Source organism: Cnephaeus nilssonii (assembly GCF_951640355.1).
Source record: "Cnephaeus nilssonii genome assembly, chromosome: 11".
Lineage (NCBI taxonomy): Eukaryota > Metazoa > Chordata > Mammalia > Chiroptera > Vespertilionidae > Cnephaeus > Cnephaeus nilssonii.
The window spans coordinates 4,523,529-4,546,844 of record NC_137082.1 but is presented as its reverse complement, the minus strand read 5'-3'; the positions used below and the strand labels follow the sequence as shown (position 1 = coordinate 4,546,844).

General features: G+C 53.1%; 1 protein-coding gene across 4 annotated transcripts; it reads left to right on the top strand.

Moving 5' to 3' along the window:
• The first annotated feature begins 697 nt into the window (after positions 1-697).
• EDN3 (endothelin 3) lies at positions 698-21,404 on the top strand. 4 transcript variants are annotated; one of them, XM_079785117.1, is made up of 5 exons: positions 698-960; positions 1,581-1,827; positions 17,240-17,409; positions 17,613-17,693; positions 19,921-21,404. In XM_079785117.1, exons 1-5 carry the CDS (start codon positions 909-911, stop codon positions 19,923-19,925), a joined length of 555 nt encoding a protein of 184 aa, XP_079641243.1. In that variant the 5' UTR covers positions 698-908; the 3' UTR covers positions 19,926-21,404. The 4 variants fall into 4 exon arrangements, with proteins under 4 accessions (XP_079641243.1, XP_079641241.1, XP_079641240.1 ...); XM_079785115.1 differs by having other exon boundaries at positions 19,917-21,404; XM_079785114.1 differs by having other exon boundaries at positions 17,236-17,409.
• Positions 21,405-23,316: the final 1,912 nt, after the last annotated feature.

The window sequence follows — 23,316 nt, the reverse complement described above, 5'->3', positions numbered from 1 at the left end:
CAGGTCCCGGGTGGGCTGAGAGAGCAGCCAGCACACGGACTCCGAAGGAGGGGACTTGCCTCTCTCCGAAGCCACCCCTCTGTGCAGGGTCCATAAGCAAGTCCAGGCCACCCCAGGACCGCTAACCCTGCCTGGTTGACTTTGCTCCCAGCCAGTGCCCACACCCACTGGCTCTGAGCTCCTGGGAGAGGCAGGGAGACGAGCCAGTGCCCTGAGTCACGAGTGTAAAGTACGGCCAGGGCCTTGGCAGGCAGGCCTTGTGCAAGGACGGTAAGGTGTCATTAGGTGAACAGTGAGACAAGTCGCTTTCCCTTAGCCCCTGCGGTGAACGAGAGCAGCCTTTCTGCGCACCCTTCTGTCTTGCCTATTCCTTCGGGGTGGGAGCTGCAAGTGCTGGGGCAGCAGAGCAGCGAGCAGAGGCAGTGTGAATGCGAGTGTGTGCCCGTGTCTGTGTGTCTGTGTGTGAGTGTGTGTGTGTGTTCGCGTGGCCTCCCAGCAGCTGTCCCGGCCCACACCCCACTGCACCCGCCTGCGCACCGCCCCCATCCCTTGCCGGGCTGGGTGCGCTGCGGTGCTGCTGTGCTCGGCGCTTCCTCAGCGCTAGGAGACCCCCGGAGCGCCCGGGTTCAAAGGCCCCGCTCGCAGCTCCAGCCCTCTGGGGGGCGGGGAGGCGAGGGGGTGGTGCGGGAGCCAGAAAAGCCTGAGCCCACAGCCGGCCGCCCTGCGCAGGGATGGGCAGCGTGCTCTGAAGTTTGTGACCGCTGCAGCCAACTCCTGGTGGGAGCGGGGACCCAGCAAGTGAGAGGCCCTCCTCAAACCCCACAGCTGGAGGGTGAGGCCCGAGAGCCCTTCTGGGGCCACAGGAGTGCGTCCTCCAGGCCCGGTGCTCCCGCGCCTGATCGGGGTTCATGGAGCTGGAGCTGTGGCTACTCTTCGGGCTCACAGTGACCTCCGCTGCAGGTAAAAGCGGGGCGGGGCGGGGCGCCTCTTCTGGCGCGAGCGCACACAAAAGGACGCTGGGGCTGGGGGGCGCGGGGAAGGGTGCTTTGCGGGGAGCAGCCTTTTGCCTGGGCTCGCCATCCCTGGAAGCTCCTGGGGGGAGGTTGGGGGCAGAAGAGGGAGCACAGACTACCCCAGGGGCTCTGGAGGTTGCATGTAGCCCATGCACAGACTGGAGACGGGTGGCCTGATCCGCCTCCACCAGTTTTTCATTAAATTGGAACTTTTCAAAAAGTTTGCAATCCCTTCAGAAACTGCAAAATGATTGCAAAGTTTTGAGAAAGCGTGCAAAATGCTTGCAAGTTTCCAGTGGGTGCAAATAGCTTGCAGACTTTGCAGAAAGTGAAAATAGCTTGCAAGCTGGAGTACACACATAGTTTGAGAACTTTTCGGAAACTGGGCACATAGTTTGCAAACTTTTCAGAACATTTGGCATTGCTTGGAGACTTTCTGGAAAGTGCAACTAGCTTGCAAACTTTGCAGACAGTTTGGGGGGTCTTCCCCCGCCAGGATTTTGGAAGCGGAGGCAGGGGGGGCATCACACCCAGGAGCTCAGGGGCCCCTCAATCTGCCTCTTTCAGGATTGGTGCCTGGCGCCCAGCCTGCAGCCAGATCGGAGGCGGGCATCGAGACTGTGGCCAGGACTGCAGCGCAGGGCTCAAGTCCCCGGAGCCCTGGGCGGGAGCAGGGACCAGGTTGGTTTGGGGAGCAGGTGGCCAAGGGGGGCCCTGCCCGCCGCCGAGCCAGACGCTGCACGTGTTTCACCTACAAGGACAAGGAGTGCGTCTACTATTGCCACCTGGACATCATCTGGATCAATACCCCTGAGTGAGTGAGCCCTGGGGGTGACGACGTGCCTGCGGGGGCAAGGGGGGCTTCCTGTGCCAAGCCACAGCTTCACATCCCGGAGGACCTGGTCCCACCCCAGCCCCGTCAGCCCAGAGTTCAGCTCTTGCTGCGTCTCCTGCCAGCCCAGTCCCATCTGTGGGTCAGGGTGTGACCCGCATCCCCTGGGAGGGCCTGGCCCGGGAGAAACCCAACCCCAGAGTTTCTGCTCCAGTGGAAGGGGAGCCCCCTCCCAGTGACATGAGCCAGCCAGAGGGATTAGATACCTGAGAAGTCCCTCTGAGGCGAGGAAGCCCCGAAAGTATCTCCTGCCCCAGGGGCTGCGGGGCCATCCCCCCTCCTGACCCTGTCGGGCTCCAAGGAGTTTCACATTCCTTGAGAGCAGCCTGTCCTCAGGGAACAGGGAACTGGGGGTGGGGGGGTGGGGGGGTGGGGAGTGGGGGGCTGAGGGGTGGAGGGGGTTGGCAGGGTTGGCAGGGCCTGTGGAACCTGCCGTTCAGGGTGAGATTCCCCAGGCTCCTTTCCTCTTAGGGGTGGAGGGCGGAGGGGCCCTCCCACGGGCTGGCTCCTGGGGCCCACTGCACCCACTGCTGCAGACTGCCTCCCGCTCCCCTCCAGGCCCGAAGGACTCTCTGGGTCCTGGGTCTGCCCTCCGTGAAGCTGACCCTCGCCCAGGCCATGGGCAGTGCTCTGCTGGGAGGGGCTGCTGGCTTCCCGCTCGCTCCCTCAGGGCAGAGGACCTGGTTTCTCCCGGGCCAGGCCCTCCCAGGGGATGCGGGTCACACCCTGACCTACAGACGGGACTGGGCTGGCAGGAGACCCAGCAAGAGCTGAAGTTTCGTCCTGCAGCGGAGAGGGCTGGGCCTTGCCTTCCTGGTCTCTTAAATCTGGTGCGTTTCATACCCTGCGTGGTCTTGGGATCTCTCAGGACTCCCAGCACCCTGCTAGGGCTTCTTGTCGAGTAGCTGCTGTGAACGGGAACCCTGGGCCCAAAGGCAGCACGGTTTCCTCCATCCCAAGCCAATTCACCTCTGAGCAACCAGGCGACACCTCGAATGGGCTTACTTGCCACCTTGCTCCGTGGACTCCTGGAGAAAGAAGTGCAGAGCAGGGTGAGCCCAGGGATCCGCTGTCTTTCAAACGAGGCGGCTTTACAGCGAGCCTTCTCACGGCATCTGGGATGGACATGGAAGTCACCCGTTATGCCAGAATGGCAGACAGGGCAGCTCACCCAGCCCCTGGACTCAGGCACAGGTTCCGGGGCGCGGAAGGATCAACCCTCGGTTTGATGCTCTCTTGTCGTCGTCTTGAACTTCTTAATTCTTTCTGAACCAGAGGGTCCATGCTTGCATTTCATCCTGGGCCCCGCAAATCACATAGCCCTTCCTGATGCTGAATGGGCTTGCCGGGCTGCGTGTGCTCAGGCTCCTACACACAGTCAGTCCGCAGCAGGGAGGATGGCAGCCGCCCTGTTAGCTTCCCTTTGAGGGGCTCCTAGACCAGGCTGCCATCGATTGCCTTCTGCCCTCGGAGAGTGGTCAGGGTTACCTTTTCTTATAGCCCCATCGCCCTGACACTTGCCACGCTTCTGATCCTCCTGGCATTGCGATCTGACCAAATGAGCGTCTCAGAACCCAGCACTCAGGGCAGTCAACCGAGGGGCTGAGTCTTGCCTTGGCAAGTATCCCAAGCTGTGGATTCATCTAGAAGGAGAAAGAAGGAAGCCCCCTGAGTTAGGGGCAGGGGACCTGGGGCAAAGGGGAGCAGGAGGGAGGAGGAGAGAATTCAGAGACCACATGGGTCCTCTGTCCGTTCCCAAGCCCCCAGCTGATTGCTGACATGCATCGGAGGCTCGGCCACCCCCTGCCCTCCGTGGGAACCCTGGCCCTTCGTTTCGAGTGGCTTGCATGCTGAGGCGAAGCCTGGATCTCTGACTTTCCCCAGGACAGCCAACGTGCTGACTTTCCCTCGCAGTGTGATTTACACCTTCCTCTCCCCTGACCCGGCCCGTTTTAAACACTAGGAGAGGGATTAAATACGGTGTTTGGGCGACCATCCCGTGAACTACTCGAGTAACAAAAATGACAATAGCCAGACTTGAGCAGTTTGAAGTTAGATCAGCAAAATTATCTTTATAAGGAAGATTTTTCCAGATGGTCTTTCTCTTTTTCTCCTTTCTTTCCTTCCTGCTTTCCTCCCTCCCTCCTTTATTCTTCCTTCCTTCCCCAAACTATTCCTTGATATGTGGATCGGTCCATTTGTTATCTTTAAACCCGGGATGGGAACCTTTTTCCTGCCAAGGGCCATTTGGGCATTTATAACTATCATTCGAGGGCCATACAAAATTATCAACTTAAAAATTAGCCTGCTCTATTTGGCCAGAGATTTAATTAACTCACCCCTAATGCTCTGGCAGGGCCAGACCAAGTGATTTCAAGGGCCTTGTGTGGCCGGTGGTCCGGAGGCTCCCCACCCTGCCTTAAATTATCTGGCGAGTTGCAGTGTGTGAAAACGGGCTGTAGGGACAGGGAACGTGGGTTTGGAGAAATGAATCGGAAAAGTTACTCAGTCACACTGAAGGAGCAGCAGTGGCACAGCGAGGTCTTCTCCAGGCCTCTGCCATCACAGCCCCGTGTCTCTCTCTTGGCCGCCACCCCCTCTTCTTTATCAGACCCTCCTGGTGTCTCAGAACTCCTCCAGGGTGTGATTTCCTCCCTGTCCCAGCTTCTGGCTGCTCCAAGAACCCAGAGCATCTTGATCCTCGTGCTTAAGTAAGCGTCTTGAACTTGTGATTCTCAGCTTTGGCTGTCTTTCCTCTTACTGCTCATTCAGCTGGCAGCAGAGATGGATCAGCCATCTCCTTTATTCAGGAAGGAAGTCTGCAGGGGTGCAGGCTTGCTGTGAGTGTAGTCCTCCACGCCACAGTTAAGGACCTAAACGCCTACTTAGCAGGAGGATGCTGGGGTTTGTGCTGAGATCTGCTCTGCATCTCGTGTGGACCGTTGACGTCCGGTTCAGGCCTGAGAGACCCGTTACTCCCTGACTATCTTCTGGGTGTAAGATCCGAGGTTCTCTGGTCCTCCCAGGTTTTCCCACACACTCAGCTCTTCCGGACCTCGCTGGGTCAGCCCTCTCCTCCAGCACGCGGCCCACACGAGAGCTCCGGCCAAGTCCTGCTGGTGCTTCCCTGGCTTTGCTGTCGCTGAGTTTCTGGTGTGCACGGCTTTCTCCCAGAAATAAGGCTTCTTGCTCCAGGGCATGGATGCTCCCCACACGCCCGCACCTCCCTGCGGACCGGTGTGGGAGTAGGGATTTTCCCAGTGCTGGTGCGCATAGCTTCCATCGTATCCTCCAGAAGGTCCGTGGCCCCCAAAGAGGAACCCAGGTTGTCCGGCATCTGCCCTTCTTGTCCCTGTTGGAGGCAGCTGAGATGGTCTGATTTTCATGACTTTCCTTGGCCACTCACCCAGCTGGAGAGTGGAGCTAGCCCATCGAATGGCTGATGGAGCTTCAGGACACCCAGCAGGATCCACTGTGTTCCTCCCCACTTTGTTCCCAAGAATGGAAGGGACCTGCCATCTGTTAATCCCTCCTAGGACACAATGAGGGGAGCATCGCAATGCTACAACAGTGACTGGGGTTTTCAAAGCTCCAAGCCACATGAGCAGGCGAGTAGGAATGAATTTATAAAAAGAGCAGAGCAGAGTGGTATAAGTCATGACTGTGCTGGACAACTGGGGATGCACAGACCCTCAGGGGAGACCCCAGCCCCCGGAGCTCTGACTCACACGTGGCCTGGGGGTGCTACCCTCTCGCTGCAGCCCCTGGAGGGTGCAGACACCAGTTGGGCTCTAGGATAGTGAACAGCATGGCCACCTCAGCTGCTCCAAAGCCTGCCATGCTGACTCAGCCCAACAGGAATGGCCTTCGTTTGGGGGTCTTTTTCTTCCCAAAGAAGTAGAGTAAAAAAGAATAATCGTAATAAGTAACAATTCAACAGGTTCACCTGTGCCCCCTGTGTTGTCTAAGAAAAGTGTGTCAACATGTTTCCAAGAAGGGACCTTCCAAACTGTAGGCCATCCCGGTGGAATGGAAGGACCTGGAACCCCAGCCTCCTGCTGACATGAGGTCAGCCGTGCACCCACTGTGTGATTTCAGGGACCCAGTAACAGTCACCCCATGGTGAGCCAGGACAGGATATTGTTGCTGGAGATATCAGAGGGACAGTGTTTCTGGCCGTCGTGATAATCACGGCAATGCAGATGGTGATGGTGGCAGCGTGGACGTTGACTGTGATGCCTACGAGGAAAGATGCGTGAGGATGGCATGAGAAAGTCCCTGGGACAGGCTCAGACAGTGTCTGGAATGTAGTGAGCACTCAGCACCTGGAAGATATGACTATACAACCTCTGTGCCGGGCCCGGGGCCAGCCTGCCAAATCCCACTCTGGTTGGAGGACGCCAGTGAGTAGAAAGTTCTTTCTAAGGTACCACTGAGGTTGGCCTCCTTGGACCATCCAACCATGGTCTTACCCAGCCTCCTAGAGGGCTCAGTGAGAGGCCTGTTAGCATCCGATTTGCATACAGAGCCTGGGAAAGGTGTGCCAGGCTGCTGAGCTGATAAGCAGCTTGATAGGGATGCTGGTGGCCAAAGGTTGTTCCGGGCTCGCTGAGATCTGGTCCCACCCTGTGTGTCCCTCCTTCCTTGTTTTCTGTTGCTTCCTGCTCACCTGGGGACATACTGGAGTGTTTGTGGAAGGAGACCTGGTGTTCTCTGAAGCCACGGGCCTGGGTTCCCCCTGCTAATGGGGAGGCAGGCAGTGACTGGGGTCTGGCATTGCAGGCAAATTTGAATGACCTGTTGAGAGCCCTTTTGCTAAAGCCTTGCACTGAGATCTTGGTCGGGTCTGTCTGCATTCTTATGCTCCTAGCTGGCTAGTCCAGCAGAGCAAACGTGATGCCTTGTGATACGCTGACTGAGGACCTCATGGCCCTGAGGCCCTCGTTTCCAGGGTCACCCAGCACTGCCCAGGACCTGAAGTGTGGGCCACCAGGAAGCGGTCCCACGGAATACTATGGGCATCTGTTTGTGAAAAATGATAAATAAATAAGGATGCGTAAGAGAAGATGATGCCGGCCAGGCTGAGAATGATCTTGAACTCAGGGCCTGACTGATGGTGGTTTTATTTTATACGTTTTTCCCTCCCATTCCTCCATTTCTGTCTCCTCCTTGGAAATCTAGTACATATTTAGATCCTGATTTTGAGTTCGAGTAGTATATCTCTTAGAACATTTCGTGGCAAAACCTGTCTTTAAAATGTGAGGGCCTTGGGGCTACATTTTAGAGTTTGCTACTGAGGTCTGCTCACACCATGACCTTTCTGCTGGGGTCACTCAGCCTGAAAGCCCCCTTTTCTGCCCCAGAGGTGTCTCAGTAGGTGAGGGGCTGTGCAGGTGCGAAGCCAGGCTTAGTTGAAAGGTAGCTGATCCCTGCTCGATAAGAAAGAGTGGCTCGAGGCTGAGCTGTTTCATTTGCACTCAGAAAGTGGTACAAAGAGGTTGTGACCCTGCGTGACCCCAGAGGGCAATTTAGATTTCTGTGAGATGAAAGGGACGTGCAGCTCAGAACTTGGACTTAAATCTGGAGGCAGATGAAAGGCTGTGGCATCTCTGGTGGGTTTATTCCTGCAAGAATTTAAAACAAAGGACTCAGGGAGGCAAACAGTGCTTTCCTGGAGGAGGCCCCGCGGCAGTGAGGGTTATCCCCGCGGCTGTGCGGGTCTGTGCGGGTTATCCCTCTGGCTCTGGGTCCTGCACTGGACAGGAGCACCTCAGCGCATCCCGGAGCCTGGAGCGGCCCCTCCCTCCTGCAGGTGCCCGGGAACCACCGCTCAGCTTTCGAGCACCGGAGGCTACTTCATACGAGGCAATGACCTGCTGTCCTTCTGTGTCATGCTTCGTATGCAAATGGAGTTCTTTAAAATGAGGCGCGCACACACACACACACACACACACACACTTTCTCACTATTTTGAATAGGAACCAATTTTATTTTAGAAACTAAATCCAGATAGTGGCTGCAATATGGATGAGCTGCTGGCCCAGACAGTACCTGGGGTGCTTCCAGCTCCTGCTCATCTATGAAGTGCCCCGGAATGGACAAGCAGGATGGGGTGTCCAGTTGCCAAGAGCACTTGGAGAACTCGGCCGTGGGAGGCCCGGAGGCCCAGACCTCGGGCTTTGCTGGCCTCGGGGCCGACGCAGCAGCGGCCTGGATGAACAGGAGCTCTCGAGCATGGCGGCGGGGCCCTGGGCCCTGGCCAGTCATTTCAAAAGCGGAAACATGCATTTCAGGAGGAAGGTGCCGAGGCCGGTGCCGTGGGGCGCCGGGTTCTGTCTCAGCAATGGCACCGACGGCCACAGTGGACAGCCTGGCCCTCGCCTGGGCAGCGTGAGCAGCTCTGCTCCAAGTCAGAAGCGAGCCAGGGAGCAGGGGGCGTGTGCGTGCCTTTTCGGGAGTTTTACAGCTCTGCTTTCCATGGGTTTCTGCGAGGTCGAGAACAGGGTGAGGCGAGGGACTCTCTCTCGCTCTCTCTCAGGAGCAAACTAAGAAGATGCCAAAAAGCCAGCCGCAAAGAAATAAAAGTTACTGTATTGATTAAAAGAAAAAATCAAAATTAGTGCAGAACTTTCATGATAGATAAAATATCAACATTTTTCATAGCGGCAGCATCTGCGCTTTCCCGGCTTCCCTTAGCCGCCCCACCCTAATCCCGGTCCTGGCTCTTGTTTGGAGCTAAAGCGTGTGTCTCGTCAGGGACTCAAGTCTTAGTTGGAGACAGATGACCACTGGCTCAGCTACCAAAAGGACGTGACACCAACCGCGAGCTATTCCCCTGGGAGGACAGTGAGTGTCCGTGTCACCCTTGGTTGCGAGTGTTCCTAGGACTCGTATCTTCAGGGGAATCGCCTGGAAATGAGCAAGGGTGCCGGCTCACGCTTCCTGTGCGTTACTGAAAGGGATGTGTGCGGTTTTGAAAAACCCCTCTGCAAACACCCCGCCTTACAAACAATACCCGCTCCTTCTTTTACCCCGTCTGTTTCCACGGCTGGAACTATTTCAGGCCCCATCTGTCTGCAGCTTTGCATAAAGTTATAATGAGGCCGTGCCAGACAGACGTGCCGTCTCATGCCTACACTGGACCTGGAATTCCTCAGGGTCACTGGGCCTTGGGGGTGGAACTCCAGCCTGACTCGGGGGACACATTTGGGTTGTACCAGCGGGAGGGACCCCAGCTAATCTGGAGGGTTCTGTAGACGTTGTCATTTCCCCAGGGATCAGAGCAGTTTGTGGCTTTAAATTTTTTTGAGCTGTAACACTTCAAAGTCCCACACTGCACAACAAACTCAGAAGGGTTTTTCCTTCGACCTCTATGCTTCCATTAACCGTCCCTCCGTGTGTGTGCCCCGCATTCGGGAAGACTGTCTGTGTCCCGGTGAGCGGTGGATGATGCAGTCTGTGGCTTTGGGGTTATTGTTCAGCTCAGCTATATGGTAACAGGACATGGGAGCTTTCTAAATACAGTTATGGGGGTCCTGTTGACCTCTTATCTTGACTTGGACAGACACCCCACACTCGGTTATGGCTTTATTGCGGGGAGGAAGAGCGGGGCCAGCTCCGTGGTGGCGCTGTTGTGGAGGATGCTTAAGTGACAGTGAGGGCCTTTGAGAGTTTGGACCTGGATGACCTTTCCAGGGATCCAGCCCTTTCATCCCTCCAGCCCGTCGGAAGACGCTCACCCAGGGACTCTCAGGGAGCTGGTCTTCCATTTGGACCAGAAACCTGGGTCTGTGGGCCTGGTGAAGCCTCTGGTTTCGCCTCTGATGCCTCACTTGTCTGTGCAACTTGTTACTCCAGGCGCTGATGTGGCCTGAGGGGTGTCAAAAAGACACAGCTCCTCTGCTTCGCTTAATCTAGAGACCGTATTCTCTCCAGGAAAACCCTCGAAGATGGGCCAGGTGAGGACAGCAATAGTGGAACGCCAATAAATGAGCCAAGAATTCTATAACTTGGGAGATTGGGCGTGACCTAGAAGTCATGGGTAATTCAGACCTCATTCCTTCCTTCCTTCTTCCCATCCTTCCTTCCCTTTTTCTCCCTTCCTCTCCCTTCATCCCCTCCTTCCTTCCCTTCCTCTCCCCTTTTTTCCTTCCTTTCTTCCTTCCCTTTTCCTCCATCCCTCCCTTCCTTCCATTCTTCCTTCCTTCCCTTCCCTTTCCTTCCTCCACCAGCTGTCCTGGATGCAGAGTGAACAAGGTAGAAATGGTCTGTGATTCTAGGTGGACAGGGTCCAGCTGTGTCCATCCTGGGGACAAGAAGGAAGCCACCCCTGCAGTACAGGTGCAGAAATGACCCCTGTTCTGGGTCTGTTGGTGGGGGTCAGTGCCCAACTCTCTTTGAACATGGATATGATTCTGGTAAAATTCCCAAACAGTTAAGTCCAGCATAAACCCAAAAGTTGTTGTTGGTTGTTTTTTGTTTGTTTGTTTTGGGGGGGATCCTTAAAAAAGTTAACCACTAACTCACAGCACATTGTTCACTATTTTGATATTTTCCGATATTTTTGGCTTTTTCAAGGGCTGAGTGGGGGTTGGATGAGTAGTCTGCCTTGAGGTCTTCCAACCTAAAAATTCTAGAATTTTCTGCAATGGAAGTAAAGCTACAAATGGCCAGTTCACTCTGTAGTGTCTGTGGGCAGAAAGTTTGGGTTATGTTGTTCAGAAGCAGAGAGTGAGCATGTGTGTTGTCTGTTTGTGAAGCGAGGTCACGGAGGAGCCGTGTGTGCCGGCCTGCTTTCCTTTCCTGGTGGCTGGAAGGGTGCCGAATGGCTGTCTGGCATGAGGCCTAGCCCCAGCAGACTTCCACAGCCTCTGATGAGTGGACAATAAACACATTTGCTGGAGAATAAGACTTCGATGGTCAACCAAGTGTTGGGGGCCGGGTAGTATGCTTGCTTCCACCTGCGTAAAAGGCAGCCCGATCCAAACCAAACATTTCACAGTGGGCACACCTGGGAAGGAAGGACTCCAGCCAGCTGAGGGTGCTGAGCTTTGTTCTGATTCTGAACCACGTTGTGTGTGTGTTTTGTTGCAATGAAGGAAATCTCTTCTTGTCCCTGGCACCTGGGGAGAGCCTGGGTTTTGCTATTAAACCTAAGAGATGCTGGTTGCATCAATTTCAAGAAAGTGAGTTTCAGGCCAGCTAGAGGTCACTGGTCACAAGCAACAGAAACCTGGTCCAGCTAACACAGCTTAAAAGAAGTTGTTGGAAAGATACCTGTCACCCACAGATGGGTGGAGAAGCAGCCCCAGGCTCAGAAGGGAGAGGTACCAGGACAGGACTGGGGGTCCAGGGATGCAACTGAACAGCACTGAGTACTTTCTGATCTTGAGTTGCTCTCTACTCACTCGTCTTGGGAGAGAGAGGGTCCAATTGCCCCAATTGGGTCACCTGGTGAGTTTTCAGGCAGGCAAAGGTTAAGCACAATGATTGACAGTCTCACCAAGACCTCACACAAAATGGAGGGGTAATTCCTGATGACAAAGAGAAGAGAAGAGGTTGTGACAGAAACAACCAAAGTCGGCCCCAGGCTGTAAAGAATCCTGGGCTTTTAAGTCCTTTGAGATGGGACTCCTATTTCGGAGCTTGTGTTGTCCTGTCTCCATGCAACTAAGCCCACGAGATGCTGTTGAAGTGAATGGATGCTTCTATAGGCTGCCGACTGTTCAGCCACTTCCGATAGTGACTCTGTCTTGTCTTACTTTAGAACAAAATTCTTAGCCAGCTGTTCTTTCTGGTTAAGGTTAAATGATAGAAAACGAAGGCAATCCATACCTCCTTGCCCAGGAAGATATTGCTAAGCTCAAAGAGCAGGTAAGGGGTGCCTGCCAAGGAAGGAATTTAATAAAATCTGAAATTCAGGTGTTGTTAGAAAGTGCACTGGAGTCTGGAAGTTGTTACTCTGGGGATTGGTGAGAAGTGGTAATGACCGCTGGTGCCCAGCAGCTGTAGCTGCCTCCTGCCTGCCTGCCTCTCTGCCACCAGGAAACAGGCCACAGGACCACCGGCCCACAGCATCCTGCCTTCTGGGCAGTATGTCCCCTGGACCCAAAGGAAATGCTGCCTTTACTTCCCCTTTGCAGGAGGAAAAGTGACTGAAGGAGGTCTTGGTCACCTGACACTCTGCGTGTGATGTAAAAATGTTCTATATGTTGAGGAGAACTTGGAGTTTTTAAAAATTGAAAACAACTCTATTTTTACAAATAGTACCAAGTGCTCATTTTGTCACTGTGTCATATGACTGTCTGGCTTTGCTTTACGGGACATCCCACTAGACGAGGGATTGAAAACTCAGATGTCCATGAGGGCCAGACACAAAAGTGAGCAAAGAAGGACAAGTGTAAAGCTACTGGGAGTGGTGGGACTGGGGAAAAAATGGAGTGATAGAGTTCCAGATGATTGCCACATGTTGGAGTGGGGGGTTGGTATTAGCATAACTTCAAGTCAATCAAGAGAAGCTAGAAGTTGGGATGTTCATGTGAAATTTTCAGATTGAAGAACCCCTCTGCCAATTGAATGAAGCCCATAAAAATGCCAATTTACTGACCTCTGTACTAATTTAAGACTGTGTGGCCCTGCCTGGTTGTTCAGTGGTTAGAGCATTGGCCCAAGGACCAAAGGGTCACAGGTTCAAGTCCCAGTCAAGGGCACATACCTGGGTTGCATGTTTGATCCCCAGCTCAGGTTGGGGTGCATGCAGGAGGCAACCAATCCATGTGTCTCTCTCACATTGATGTCTCTCTCTCTCTCTCTCTCTCTCTCTCTCTCTCTCTCTCTCTCTTTCTCTCTTCCCCTCCCTCCTTCCCTTCCACTCTCTCTAAAAACCAATAGAACAGAAACATCCTCAGGTGAAGATAACAAAACAAAGACTTTGTGTGTACAAGGCCACTTGTCTGTCTTGTTCTCAGATATTCACTCAGAGTCTAGTCCAGGGCCTGCTTATCAAAAAACACTTGGCAGTTACTTGTTGAATGCCATTCAGTATGAGGCTGAAAAGTGGGTTTTTGAGGGAGTGACAGTTTGATAACTTCCCTGAGACTTTGGAATTTGGCTAGTGAAGCTCCTTGTGTTGCCTCTGTGAATATCGGTATCTTTCCTTTAAAATTCTGATCAGAAAGATGGAGATCATTAATTCATTTATGAAAAGACAGCACTGAATTTAAAAACAGAATCTTAAAAAAATAAAGGAAGTCAGCTTCCCTTATTTAAAAAGTTCTTGCAGAGAGAAAGAAAATGTTTTCAGTATGATGCGGCAGATAAAGAATGCATACGGGAGATTTCGAAGGTTAATATTTAATAACGTTTATATGTGACATTTGGGGAAAAGTGGCGAAGAAGGAGCACGGTGATAAATAAGACTCCGACATCACCATCACCGAGCACATAATGAATGTTCTGACTATGTACGTTGGGGGGCAATTTATCACATAAAGACACCGCAGGAGACATTGCATCTGCAAGTGTGCTGGAGGGCTGTCTTGTTTTGTCTAAGAGCATCTGGGTTCATCTCATCTGCTTGTCTTTAGTATGGAGCTCTGAGTTATAACCGAAACACTCACAGATTGAAGAGCTGCCTACCTTGATTAAGAACTGCATTCTCCAAACCAATTGGGCTAAAACAATTGGGCAGAGAGTAAAAAGTCAAAGGTTCTCAGCCGTTTTAACTGCATTTTCATGGTTCCACCATTAGGTCTTTCCAATTCACCATTCAAAAAGCAGCAAATGCCAAAGAGCAGCCAGACAACTGAAATACAAGTGCTTATTAGACAGGCCGTGTGGAATGATGGACCAGCCAAAAGGAAGGGTGGCAAAGAATGGCATTGCTGTGCCAAATGGCTCTCCAGTTCTTTGCTACCCTTACCTCTCTTTATTGCTTAGTCACATACCTCAAATGCAGGCTTGGCAGAGGGGATATTTCTGCCTGATACAACTGACTTGAATTCCCAGACCAAATAAGCAACAAGAGTAGCTAACATTGCCTTACTGGTAACTCCTGGTAAGTATTTCCCATGCAGTGACAGGTCTCATCCAATGTGTCCCACAACCCTTTTGTAGATCAGGAAACTGTTGACAGGGTGGAGTGACCATCATGTAAGTGTTTTACAACATAATGATGGAGTTAACAGATAACCTTTCTCTGCACTCTGTGTACCTTGCACATACCTGTGTGTGCTGGCTTGTAATGTTTCCTTCACCTGCTTTCATGCTCCAGTAGCATGTGAACTCCTGAAGGCACAGACATGCATATGCCTTTCTATATCTCAAAAACACTTAGAATGATACTGGGTATTTCTCTCTCTCTCTCTCTCTCTCTCTCTCTCCATACATACATATATATATATATATATATATATATATATATATATATATATATATATATATATATATATAATGCTTGGCTAATGTTGGAGTTCTTTGTAGTGGAATTTTGTAGTTATTGAACATTTTAGGTTGGAAAGAATCTTGACTTGTTGGACTATATTATCTCACAATTAGTTACCAGCTGCTCAACCAGGGGCCTCCGTTTGTCCAACCTGGTGCTAAGTTCATGGAAGATACAAAAGAAGAAGACCTGCCTCCTACTTGTGAGGAGCTGGCGATCCACTCTTAGAGCTGGTCAAGCATGACCCTGCCCTGGTCCCTACGGGCTCGAGGGCTGCCTCTGCCCCTACTCTGGCCATGTCTGCAACCCCACTGCAAGGAGTCTATGGGACTAAAACTCACATACTGTCCCTTCTAGACCATGTCCCACATTCAGGATCCTGGATTCTCCTACCCAAATATCCCCAGGTCCACCTCCAGGATTCGACACCCAGGGACAGAACAGGGCTCTGCGTATATATCCCGAGGCCTACAGAGTGGCCAAGGGGCATCGGCTGGCAAGGTGAGGGGTAGCTAGAGCTTGGGGTGCATCCCATGGGGGTGGATGAGCCCCCCTGGCGGTGGGATGGAGCAGCATGAAGAGAAGGTGCTGAATCTCCTTAGTCTGCCATCTTTCAACACAAACTCCAAGGACCCTTGGAGCTCTAAATTCAAGACTGATCTTGCAAGGTGTTTTGGGGCCATATTTGTTCAGGTACAAGGAGACAACAGTCTTATTTAAGAGCTTATCAGATGGATTTACAACCAGTCAGTTTTGTACCTGTGGGAGGCAGGCTCCATGGAACTGGAACTCCCATTAGGGTGGGTCCCAGGTCGGCCAGCAGAGCGCACACATCAAACACCTGTGCTGGGAGCAGGTTCCGCCTCTCCCTGTGGGAAAGGACGGAGTCCTGCCCTAACCCTTTGCATGCTAGCTCTTTGCCCTTGGCGGCTGGTAGAGCGCCTAGCGTCTCTCTATTAACAAAGACCGCATTGCCCGCTTCTTACCGGAAACACCCAGAGTTTTCACGGAGGTTGTGGAGCTCCACACACGGAAAGGCATGATTGGCTGAGGGCAATTCCGGAACAGAGGTCTTGCTGTCGATGGGAAAGTGGGAGCTTTGTTTTTCCTTGTGTGTGACTTTCACCAGGAAAGGGGGACTGGGCTTAATGTCAGCACTGGGAGATTTAATGTGGCCCCATGACTGGAAAAATGCACCTCGAACCAAACCCTGCCTCACAACAGTGTCTGCATTGTCTGGCCACCCCCACCCCCACCCCCATTTCCCATTCCTCAAGAAAAATATTGTGTTTTTCTTGCAAAGGTGATGCTCAGAACAAGACTGGACCCCGCCTGCTTTCTCCAGCCGGTGAGCTCAGACTGCTCCGCACTGGGCCAGCCTGGGTCGGAGGGAAAGCCGCCACGGGGGACAGATAATACTTGGTGGCGCTCCGCAGCATAGCCCAGCGGGGAGGAAGTGGGGTCCAGGCGTCAGGTCACGATGGGCCACCCCCCACTTTGCCTCACCATCCCAACAAGGCTCCATGGCATGTGTTTCAAATTAAAGTAAATTCAATTCGATTTGACTTGGACAGTGGGGAGAGGACGTCAGATGCCCCTTTGAGGTGGATGATTGGTGAGACTCTGGGGGGGTCTCAGAAACCAAGGCGGTTCGTGTTGGGGACTGGCAGGAAAACTGAGACTTGTTGGAAAAGTGACTTTGGCCACATAAGTTTCCTCTACTTATTGGTAGTTTATCCTCTGAGTCTTGTTCAATGGCCCTAATGAGCTAGGCATCTGCTTTGAACATCCCCCGGCGCTGCCTGAGCCCGGCCTGCTCTGCAGAGGACACGGTGGATGCGCTCGCTCGAGCGTACACGGTCTAACCCTTATTGTTCTGAATGGCACGGGTACCTCCTCCCAGCTCCAACCGTAAAGGAAACTGGTAAACAGTTTCAGGCTTTTTCTTCTTGGGCCTTTTCCCAAGGCGGGTCCTGTCATCGCCGCCCTCACAGGCACGAAGGGGCCTCTGAAGTTTGTCTCTTGAGGCAGCGACGTTCGAGGCCAGGATGCATCTCTACGGCCATATTTGCATGGTTGTTGTCCGGTCAGTGCCGGCTGCAAGGCTGGCGTGGGCACTGAAGAAACTCGAGGACAGCCCTAGCCGGTTTGGCTCGGTGGATAGAGCGTCAGCCTGCAGACCAAAGGGTCCCGGGTTCGATTCTGGTCAAGGGCATGGACCCTCGTCGGGGCTCATGCAGGAGGCAACCAATCAATGTGTTTCTCTCACATCGATTTTTTTCTGTCTCTCTCTCTTCCACTCTCTCTAAAAATCAATGGAAAAATCTTCGGGTGAGGAATGAATGAATGGATGGATGGATGGATGGATGGATGGATGAATGGATAGATAGATAGATAGATAGATAGATAGATAGATAGATAGATAAACAGATTCCAGGACAGGCGGGTGGTGCCAGGCTGCAGGTTAGGAAAGTGTCACTTTGGGATCATTGGGCCCAGCATGCGGGTCAATGGGAAGGTCTGTGCTGGGGTTTGGGTGGGGAAGGAAACTAGAACTACCCAGCAAAGGCGGTGACTAGGAAAGACTGAAGGGTCCATGTGCTCACACGAGGCGTCTGCTCCCCCTACTGCCCCTCCCCCCAGCCTGGCTGCAGGAGGGTGTGGAGATGTCCTCCTCTAGCTCCCCGGCCCTGCTCACCTCTCCATCCGGGGCCCCAGCACACTTTCTGGGGGCTGAGCGGTAATAAGGGGTGAACAGTCCACTCAGAAGCATCCTCAGACCCAAAGGGCAGGGGCCGGGTGTGGACCCCGGGCCCCGGGACATCGCCAGGCCGCGCGGCTCGTGCGTCCCGCCGGGACCCGGACACGGACTGCTCTGTGCTTTGCAGACAGACTGTGCCCTATGGACTGTCCAGCTACCGAGGACACGCCCGCGGCAGGAGGTCCACAGCGCCGTTTCCGCAGAGCCCACAGCCCTCGAAGTGGACGCTGCGCTGTGCTTGTGCGGCGAGCCACGACCCCGCCTGTGAGCGTTTCTGCACCGGAACCCTGGCTGTCAGCAGGTACGGCACCCCTTCTAGTTGAACCATTCCCAGGTGGCAGTGGTCCTGGGGCAGGTGAGGCCGGGACGCCTGGCTGGAGTGCAGGGGGTGGCTGTGCCCTGACTGCGGTCCGCCTGCTGGGAAGAGGAAGTTATAACTTGACTCTGAAAAACCAGCCACAAGGAAATGCAGGTGGCTTCATTAAACCAGCTCTCTCCCCACAGGAACTCAGGGGCCGAAGAAGAACTGGACCAAGGAGAGGCAGTGCTGGCCGGCGGGGTGGACAGAGGCCCGCATCCGAGGAGGTGACGCTGCTTTCCCAGGCGTTGCACCTTCGAGGGCACATGGGGGGGGTGGCATCGGGCCTGCGAGGCGGCCAGTGGGAACCTCACTGCACATGGGGTGCCCCATATCAGGCAGGCAGGGTGCCTTTGGTAAGTCGTCTCTGGGGACAGCAGGCCAGGGCTGTGGACAGCCACTCCTTGCCCTGCCCCTGGCCAGCCTGCCCTGCACCTTAGGAGCTGACCCCTGGCATCCCTTGTGGCATCAACGCAGTGATGTCCAGCCCTGGAGCTCACTGGACCCGGCAAAGCAAGCCGACCGCTGCCTCTCGGAGCCCTTGCCCGTCTCCCCGGGCCCACACAACCCAAGATCTCACAGAAAAACACAAACAAAACATATATATATATATATATATATATATATATATATATATATATATATATATATATATTGCTTTTAGAGAGGAAAGGAGGAGAGAGATGGAAACATCACTGATGAGAGAGAATCATTGATCGGCTGCCTCCTGCATGCCCCACACTGGGGATGGAGCTCGCAACCCGGGCATGTGCCCTGATCGGGAATCAAACCGTGACCTCCTGGTTCATAGGTCAATGCTCAGCCACTGAGCCATGCCAGCTGGGCAAAACAAAACATTTCATACTTTTCAGCCACTGCCTCAGGATAGAGGTGAAGTACGTGGCTCCCCAAATTCCTTTTATTTTACTATATTTTGTACCCCCTTGTCTTTTTCATCTGAGATCCTCAGGGTTTCCTGCAGTCAAACTGGATGTATGTGTCAATCTCTCAGATGACCCACCCACACGGCTGCAATGGGTGGTAATTCATGTTCTTGGGAACAGCCTGGAGGTGGCTTGGGTTCCTACAGGGACTGATCAAGGGGAGATTAAACCATGCTCGGTATCCAGGAGGCTTTCCAAATTGGTGGCAGATCGCTCCTCGTGGCCCAGAGAGGGATCTGTCAGCATTCATAATAAAAGTGGAGAGGGAGGCGGGGGGCCGAGGCAGCAGAGAGAGGTCCCTGGGGAGCATGAGTCAGGCCCCAGCTGGTCCTGTTTTGCCTCTTTATTCTTTCTTCTCTTCTCTTCCTCGCTCCAGACCCAAACTCCTCTTGGCAAGGGAGGGATGTGATTAAAGCCATCCATCCATTGCATCATTTATACATCCCCTCACGCATTTGCTCAGCAAAGAATTGTTGAGCACCTGCGACACCCCGGGCACTGTTCTTGATGCTGGGGACACAGCAGGGAACAAGGCAAAGAGTCTGCCTTCATGGAGCTTAAATAGTGGGGGAAGCAGACGGCAAACAAATACGTAAAGTACTGAGTGAGATGCGTGCAGGAGACCCGGGGACCAGGACGGGGAGAGGAAGTGTGGGGGCAGGTAGCCATTTGGGTTGTGTAGACAAGGGCACTGGCACGAAGACCTGAAGGAAAAGAGGGGGTGAATTAGAGGGATGAGTGAGGGAGGGGATTTCAGGCAGGGAACAATAAGTGCAAAGGTCCTGGGGTAGGAATGTGTGGGTGTGTTCAAGGACACACAGGACCCTGCACAGGAAAAGCATGGCTTTGCCTTTGCTGCTTTGTGGCACGGTATCCACCAGGGTCTGGAAAGCTCCTGGAAGAAGCTTCACTGAGGCCGAAAAAGTCTTTCCTTATAAACCAGGGCCCCTGCTTTCTTGTAAGACTTGAGTTAGTAGCCGAAACCGGTTTGGCTCAGTAGATAGAGCGTTGGCCTGTGGACTCAAGGGTCCCAGGTTCGATTCCGGTCAAGGGCATGTACCTTGGTTGCGGGCACATCCCCAGTAGGGGGTGTGCAAGAGGCAGCTGATCGATGTTTCTCTCTCATCGATGTTTCTAACTCTCTATCCCTCTCTCTTCCTCTCTGTAAAAAATCAATAAAATATATATTAAAAAAAAAAAAAAAAGACTTGAGTTAGTAATCCCCAGATTCACATTGTCAGCGGGGAGGCTGCGCTGTCCTGCGCTTGTGCTAATCAAAGAGGGAACTAGGCTGGGAGAGCTGCTGGCAGCAGTGCCTGCTGGTGTGAAAGTCACACCTTCCTCCGTGTGTGGCAGGCTCTGAAATTGCCGAGAAGCACTGGCGAGGAGGATCGGTTCAAAACGGGGAAACAGCTAGACCTGGGGTGGGGAGAAGTTGCCTTTTTTTAGCCAGTAAAGAGACCTTCTGTAACACTCTTCCTTTTTCTTTTGCCCCCTTTCTCCAAGATAGGTTGAAGTCCAGGACAGACAGACAGAGCCGTCTTTAGACCTCCACCATCACAGGCTAGCCCGGTGTGGGCCCTGCCTCCGCCTGCCACTCTGCCTGCTGCCTCTGGAGCCCTCCCAGGAGGCCTGCCCAGCCTGTGTTAGGAAGCCTCAGTTCCTGCCCCCACATGGTTCACATTTCTGCCTCTTTGAGGACAAAGAATGAGTTCTGCCTGGGGGAGAAAACCCACCTAGAGGGTCCTCACCTAAACAGCACACCCTTCCCCAAGAATCCCCCATCCAACAGCCCAGTTTCCCTCCTGGGGACAGTGATCGCAGATGTGCCCTGGGCCGGCACCCTCCGTGGCCTTCCTGCTGGAGAGGGTTTGGAGAGGTCTGGCACATTGGAAAGCTTTCGACTTGACTCCTCTTGGCAAGTCAGTAACTCCAAGGTAACCCTTCGCAGGTAAACACGTCCATCTCGTAGCTGCTGCCGCACGCTTGGATCCCAATGTAGAGCAGGGTGGAGCTGTGCGCCGGCACCAGGAGGGGCTGCTATAGATGCAGTTCCTAGCTGCACAGGACTCGAGGAGTTAGAGGCGTATAAGACTTAGGCAGACATGTTCAGCTGTGCTTGAAGAAGAAGAAGGAAATGAAGAAGGAAAAGAAAACAGGAGCCTGATGTTTGTGACAAGGAGAGACTGGTTAGCTGGGAGGTGCGGCCTTGGGAGGAGCAGCAGTGTGCGCCATGAACTTGTTTGCAGGAAGCTGCTGGAAAAGCTGCCCCGGGTCAAGGCCGTTAAGTGAATCCCGTATTTGCTTTCATGAATGAATGTGGGTCTTCAGGAAATGGCTTCAAAATAAGCCCCGAACACAAACTATTTGTAAATTATGTAAATTCCTATTTATCTGTGTGATTGGGAACAACTAGGAATTGTGACGCGACCCCCTCACCCCCAAGGCGCCCCCCCCCCCCCCCCCCCGTCTTGTTCAGCTGCGTGGTCCCAGCCAGGCTGAAGTGACTGCGTCTGAGCCTGTGATAGGGGGTGAGCTCATCCGGGGGCCAGGCCACCTGCTTCCCCTCCAAGGCAGACTGGCATTGGGGTGTGTGCTGAGGTCTCGACATGGGGGAGTTTAGGGTGATGAATGACAGTGTTGGCCTTGACCAGATGTTAATTCTCTCTGAGCGCCCTAAGTTCTGACAGGTGTGAAGGTGAATGTCTATCCCCAGGAAATGGAGGACGGTGTGCTGGCAGGCTCCCGGATAGTCTAGAGAAGCAATTATTTATTGTGAAGCTCTTCTCTCCTCCGAGTGCTTTATGCGGCTGTTCAAAAGGAAGCTGCTCTACATAGAGAGATTTTACATTGTGTTCTGAACCCAAGCTCATGTTCCTTGGAGTTTGAATTACATTTTTAAAATGCATACTCACTGTTTGGCTCAGTGGCAAGACTATCTCGGCGAGAATTCCATGCATTGTGCTAAACTCACGAAATACTGCCGAATGCATAATAAAAAGGTCTCAATGTTTCCTCAGATTTGTGGGTTTTTCTCGCTGGTGTTATATGCCGGCTATGCATCAGCGTTCCCTGGACCTCGGGGAGGACGGAGGCTGTTAGCGTTCAGGAAGTAGACTCCATCTAAAATCAAATTTGGAGCCAGAAGAGCGAGGGGCTGCTTGAATACTAAGGCAGGAGAAGGATTAGGGGACCATCCGAGGGAAATAAGGCTTTCAAGGTGGTCGGGAGGAGACAGTGTGGGGAAAGAGCTGGCTGCTCCCCCTGGCACCACCGTTCACCTCATAGGATGCGGGGCCTTCTGTCCTGGGCCCATGCGGACCGGCAGGTCCAGGACAGGCCCCAGAGCAAACAGCCACGGCCAGCAGCCCGAGGCCGACCCCTTCCCCTTTCAGGGGCATTTTGTTGTGCTCTGCTGCTCACAGTTCTTGAGGATTAGTAGCCAGGAGTGATCACATTTTATCTGATCTTCTCTACCAATTGCAATGTTCTTAAGCCTTCAAGACTTAGAAGACATCTCTGGGAGTTGGGAGTGTCAGGAAAGAGGGGGTTTTCTTCATTTTAGCCTGTCCCCCCCTTTCTACTTCCCCCCTCCCTCCCTCTTTCTCTTTTTCCTTTCTTTTCAGTCAACAACCAGAGACCATCAGAGGCAGGGAACTGGACAAAGAGGCCCAGCTAAAGAGCAGAGAGGAATGCAGTATTCTGAGTGGGTTTCATCACATTGAATCTGAAAAAACCCAAGAGCCTCTTGGTTTAATTGAACTCATTTTAGAGGAGTTTGACTTTGATGAACTGATGGAGATGGGCACTAATTTATTCTGCAGGAGGTGAAGCTGCACAAGGAGCTGCCCGTGTTTACCGAAGGCCTGGTCAGGGCCTGGGACCCTGCAGCCTACAGACCCCACAGACCCCGAGGCAAGGGAGGGAGCTAGCTGGGCAGGAATCTGGTCCCAGACGTGCTGGCGTTTCTGGGATCTGGGTGGAGGCCAGAGGGGAGTCCATGGAGCTGCGAGCAGGACCGGCAACAGGATTTGCAGGGCTCCGTGCAGAAAGCAAACGCAGGGCTCCTGGCTCAAAAGTACTGAGGATTTCAAGATGGTGACAGCACAGCACTGAACCAAACATGGGCCCGCAGAGCACGAGGCCCTCACCTGCCCAGGCTGAACCCTGTGAGCCCCAGCAGAAGGGGCTGTTGAGTCTAGAGACCTGGCTTTGCCACCAAATCCCTGAGGGGGACAGGCCTTCAACTGAGCCTCAATGTCACCACTTATAAAAAGGCGGGGTAAGACCGCCTTGCCTACCCCACAGCTCCGTCCAGAGGTCAAATGGAAAGAAACGATGGGACGCAGCAAACGTTTTAAAACCCTGAAGGCAAAGGCACAGCCTTCCACTCTGCAAAGTTTGCCTCGAAGTAGTCACCAGCTCCTATTGTTACTAAAAGTTTTGCATGGAAGCACATCTTTGAACTTAGAATGTTCCTCAAAGTAATAGAATTTGATTTATCAAAATTGTCAGGATAATTACTTTTTACCCCAGAAGACAGGTATTCTCTAAATCCCAAAATTCTTTTATATGACTCTTAAGTATCTCAACGCTTAAGAGAGATCAAGTTACCTGTTATTCAGACCATTATAAACCCACGGGTCCTGCAGTCACTGAATATGCAATTCCTTTATTCTTTGCTGGCAGGAGCGCTCAGAATTGTCGGGATCTGAGTGGTTTTCAGTGCAGGGAAATTGTGAGAACCAGGAACTGTCAGGGACCCGAATGAATGAAGGCAGCGCCCTGAGCGAGGCACGCCTCATTCATCCTTCCAGAACAATGCAGCACTGAGCGAGTGACAAGAGGTGGGGGGATAAATGGGAGAGGCAGAGGCATTAAAACTTCATGTCAGAGAGAAAGCATC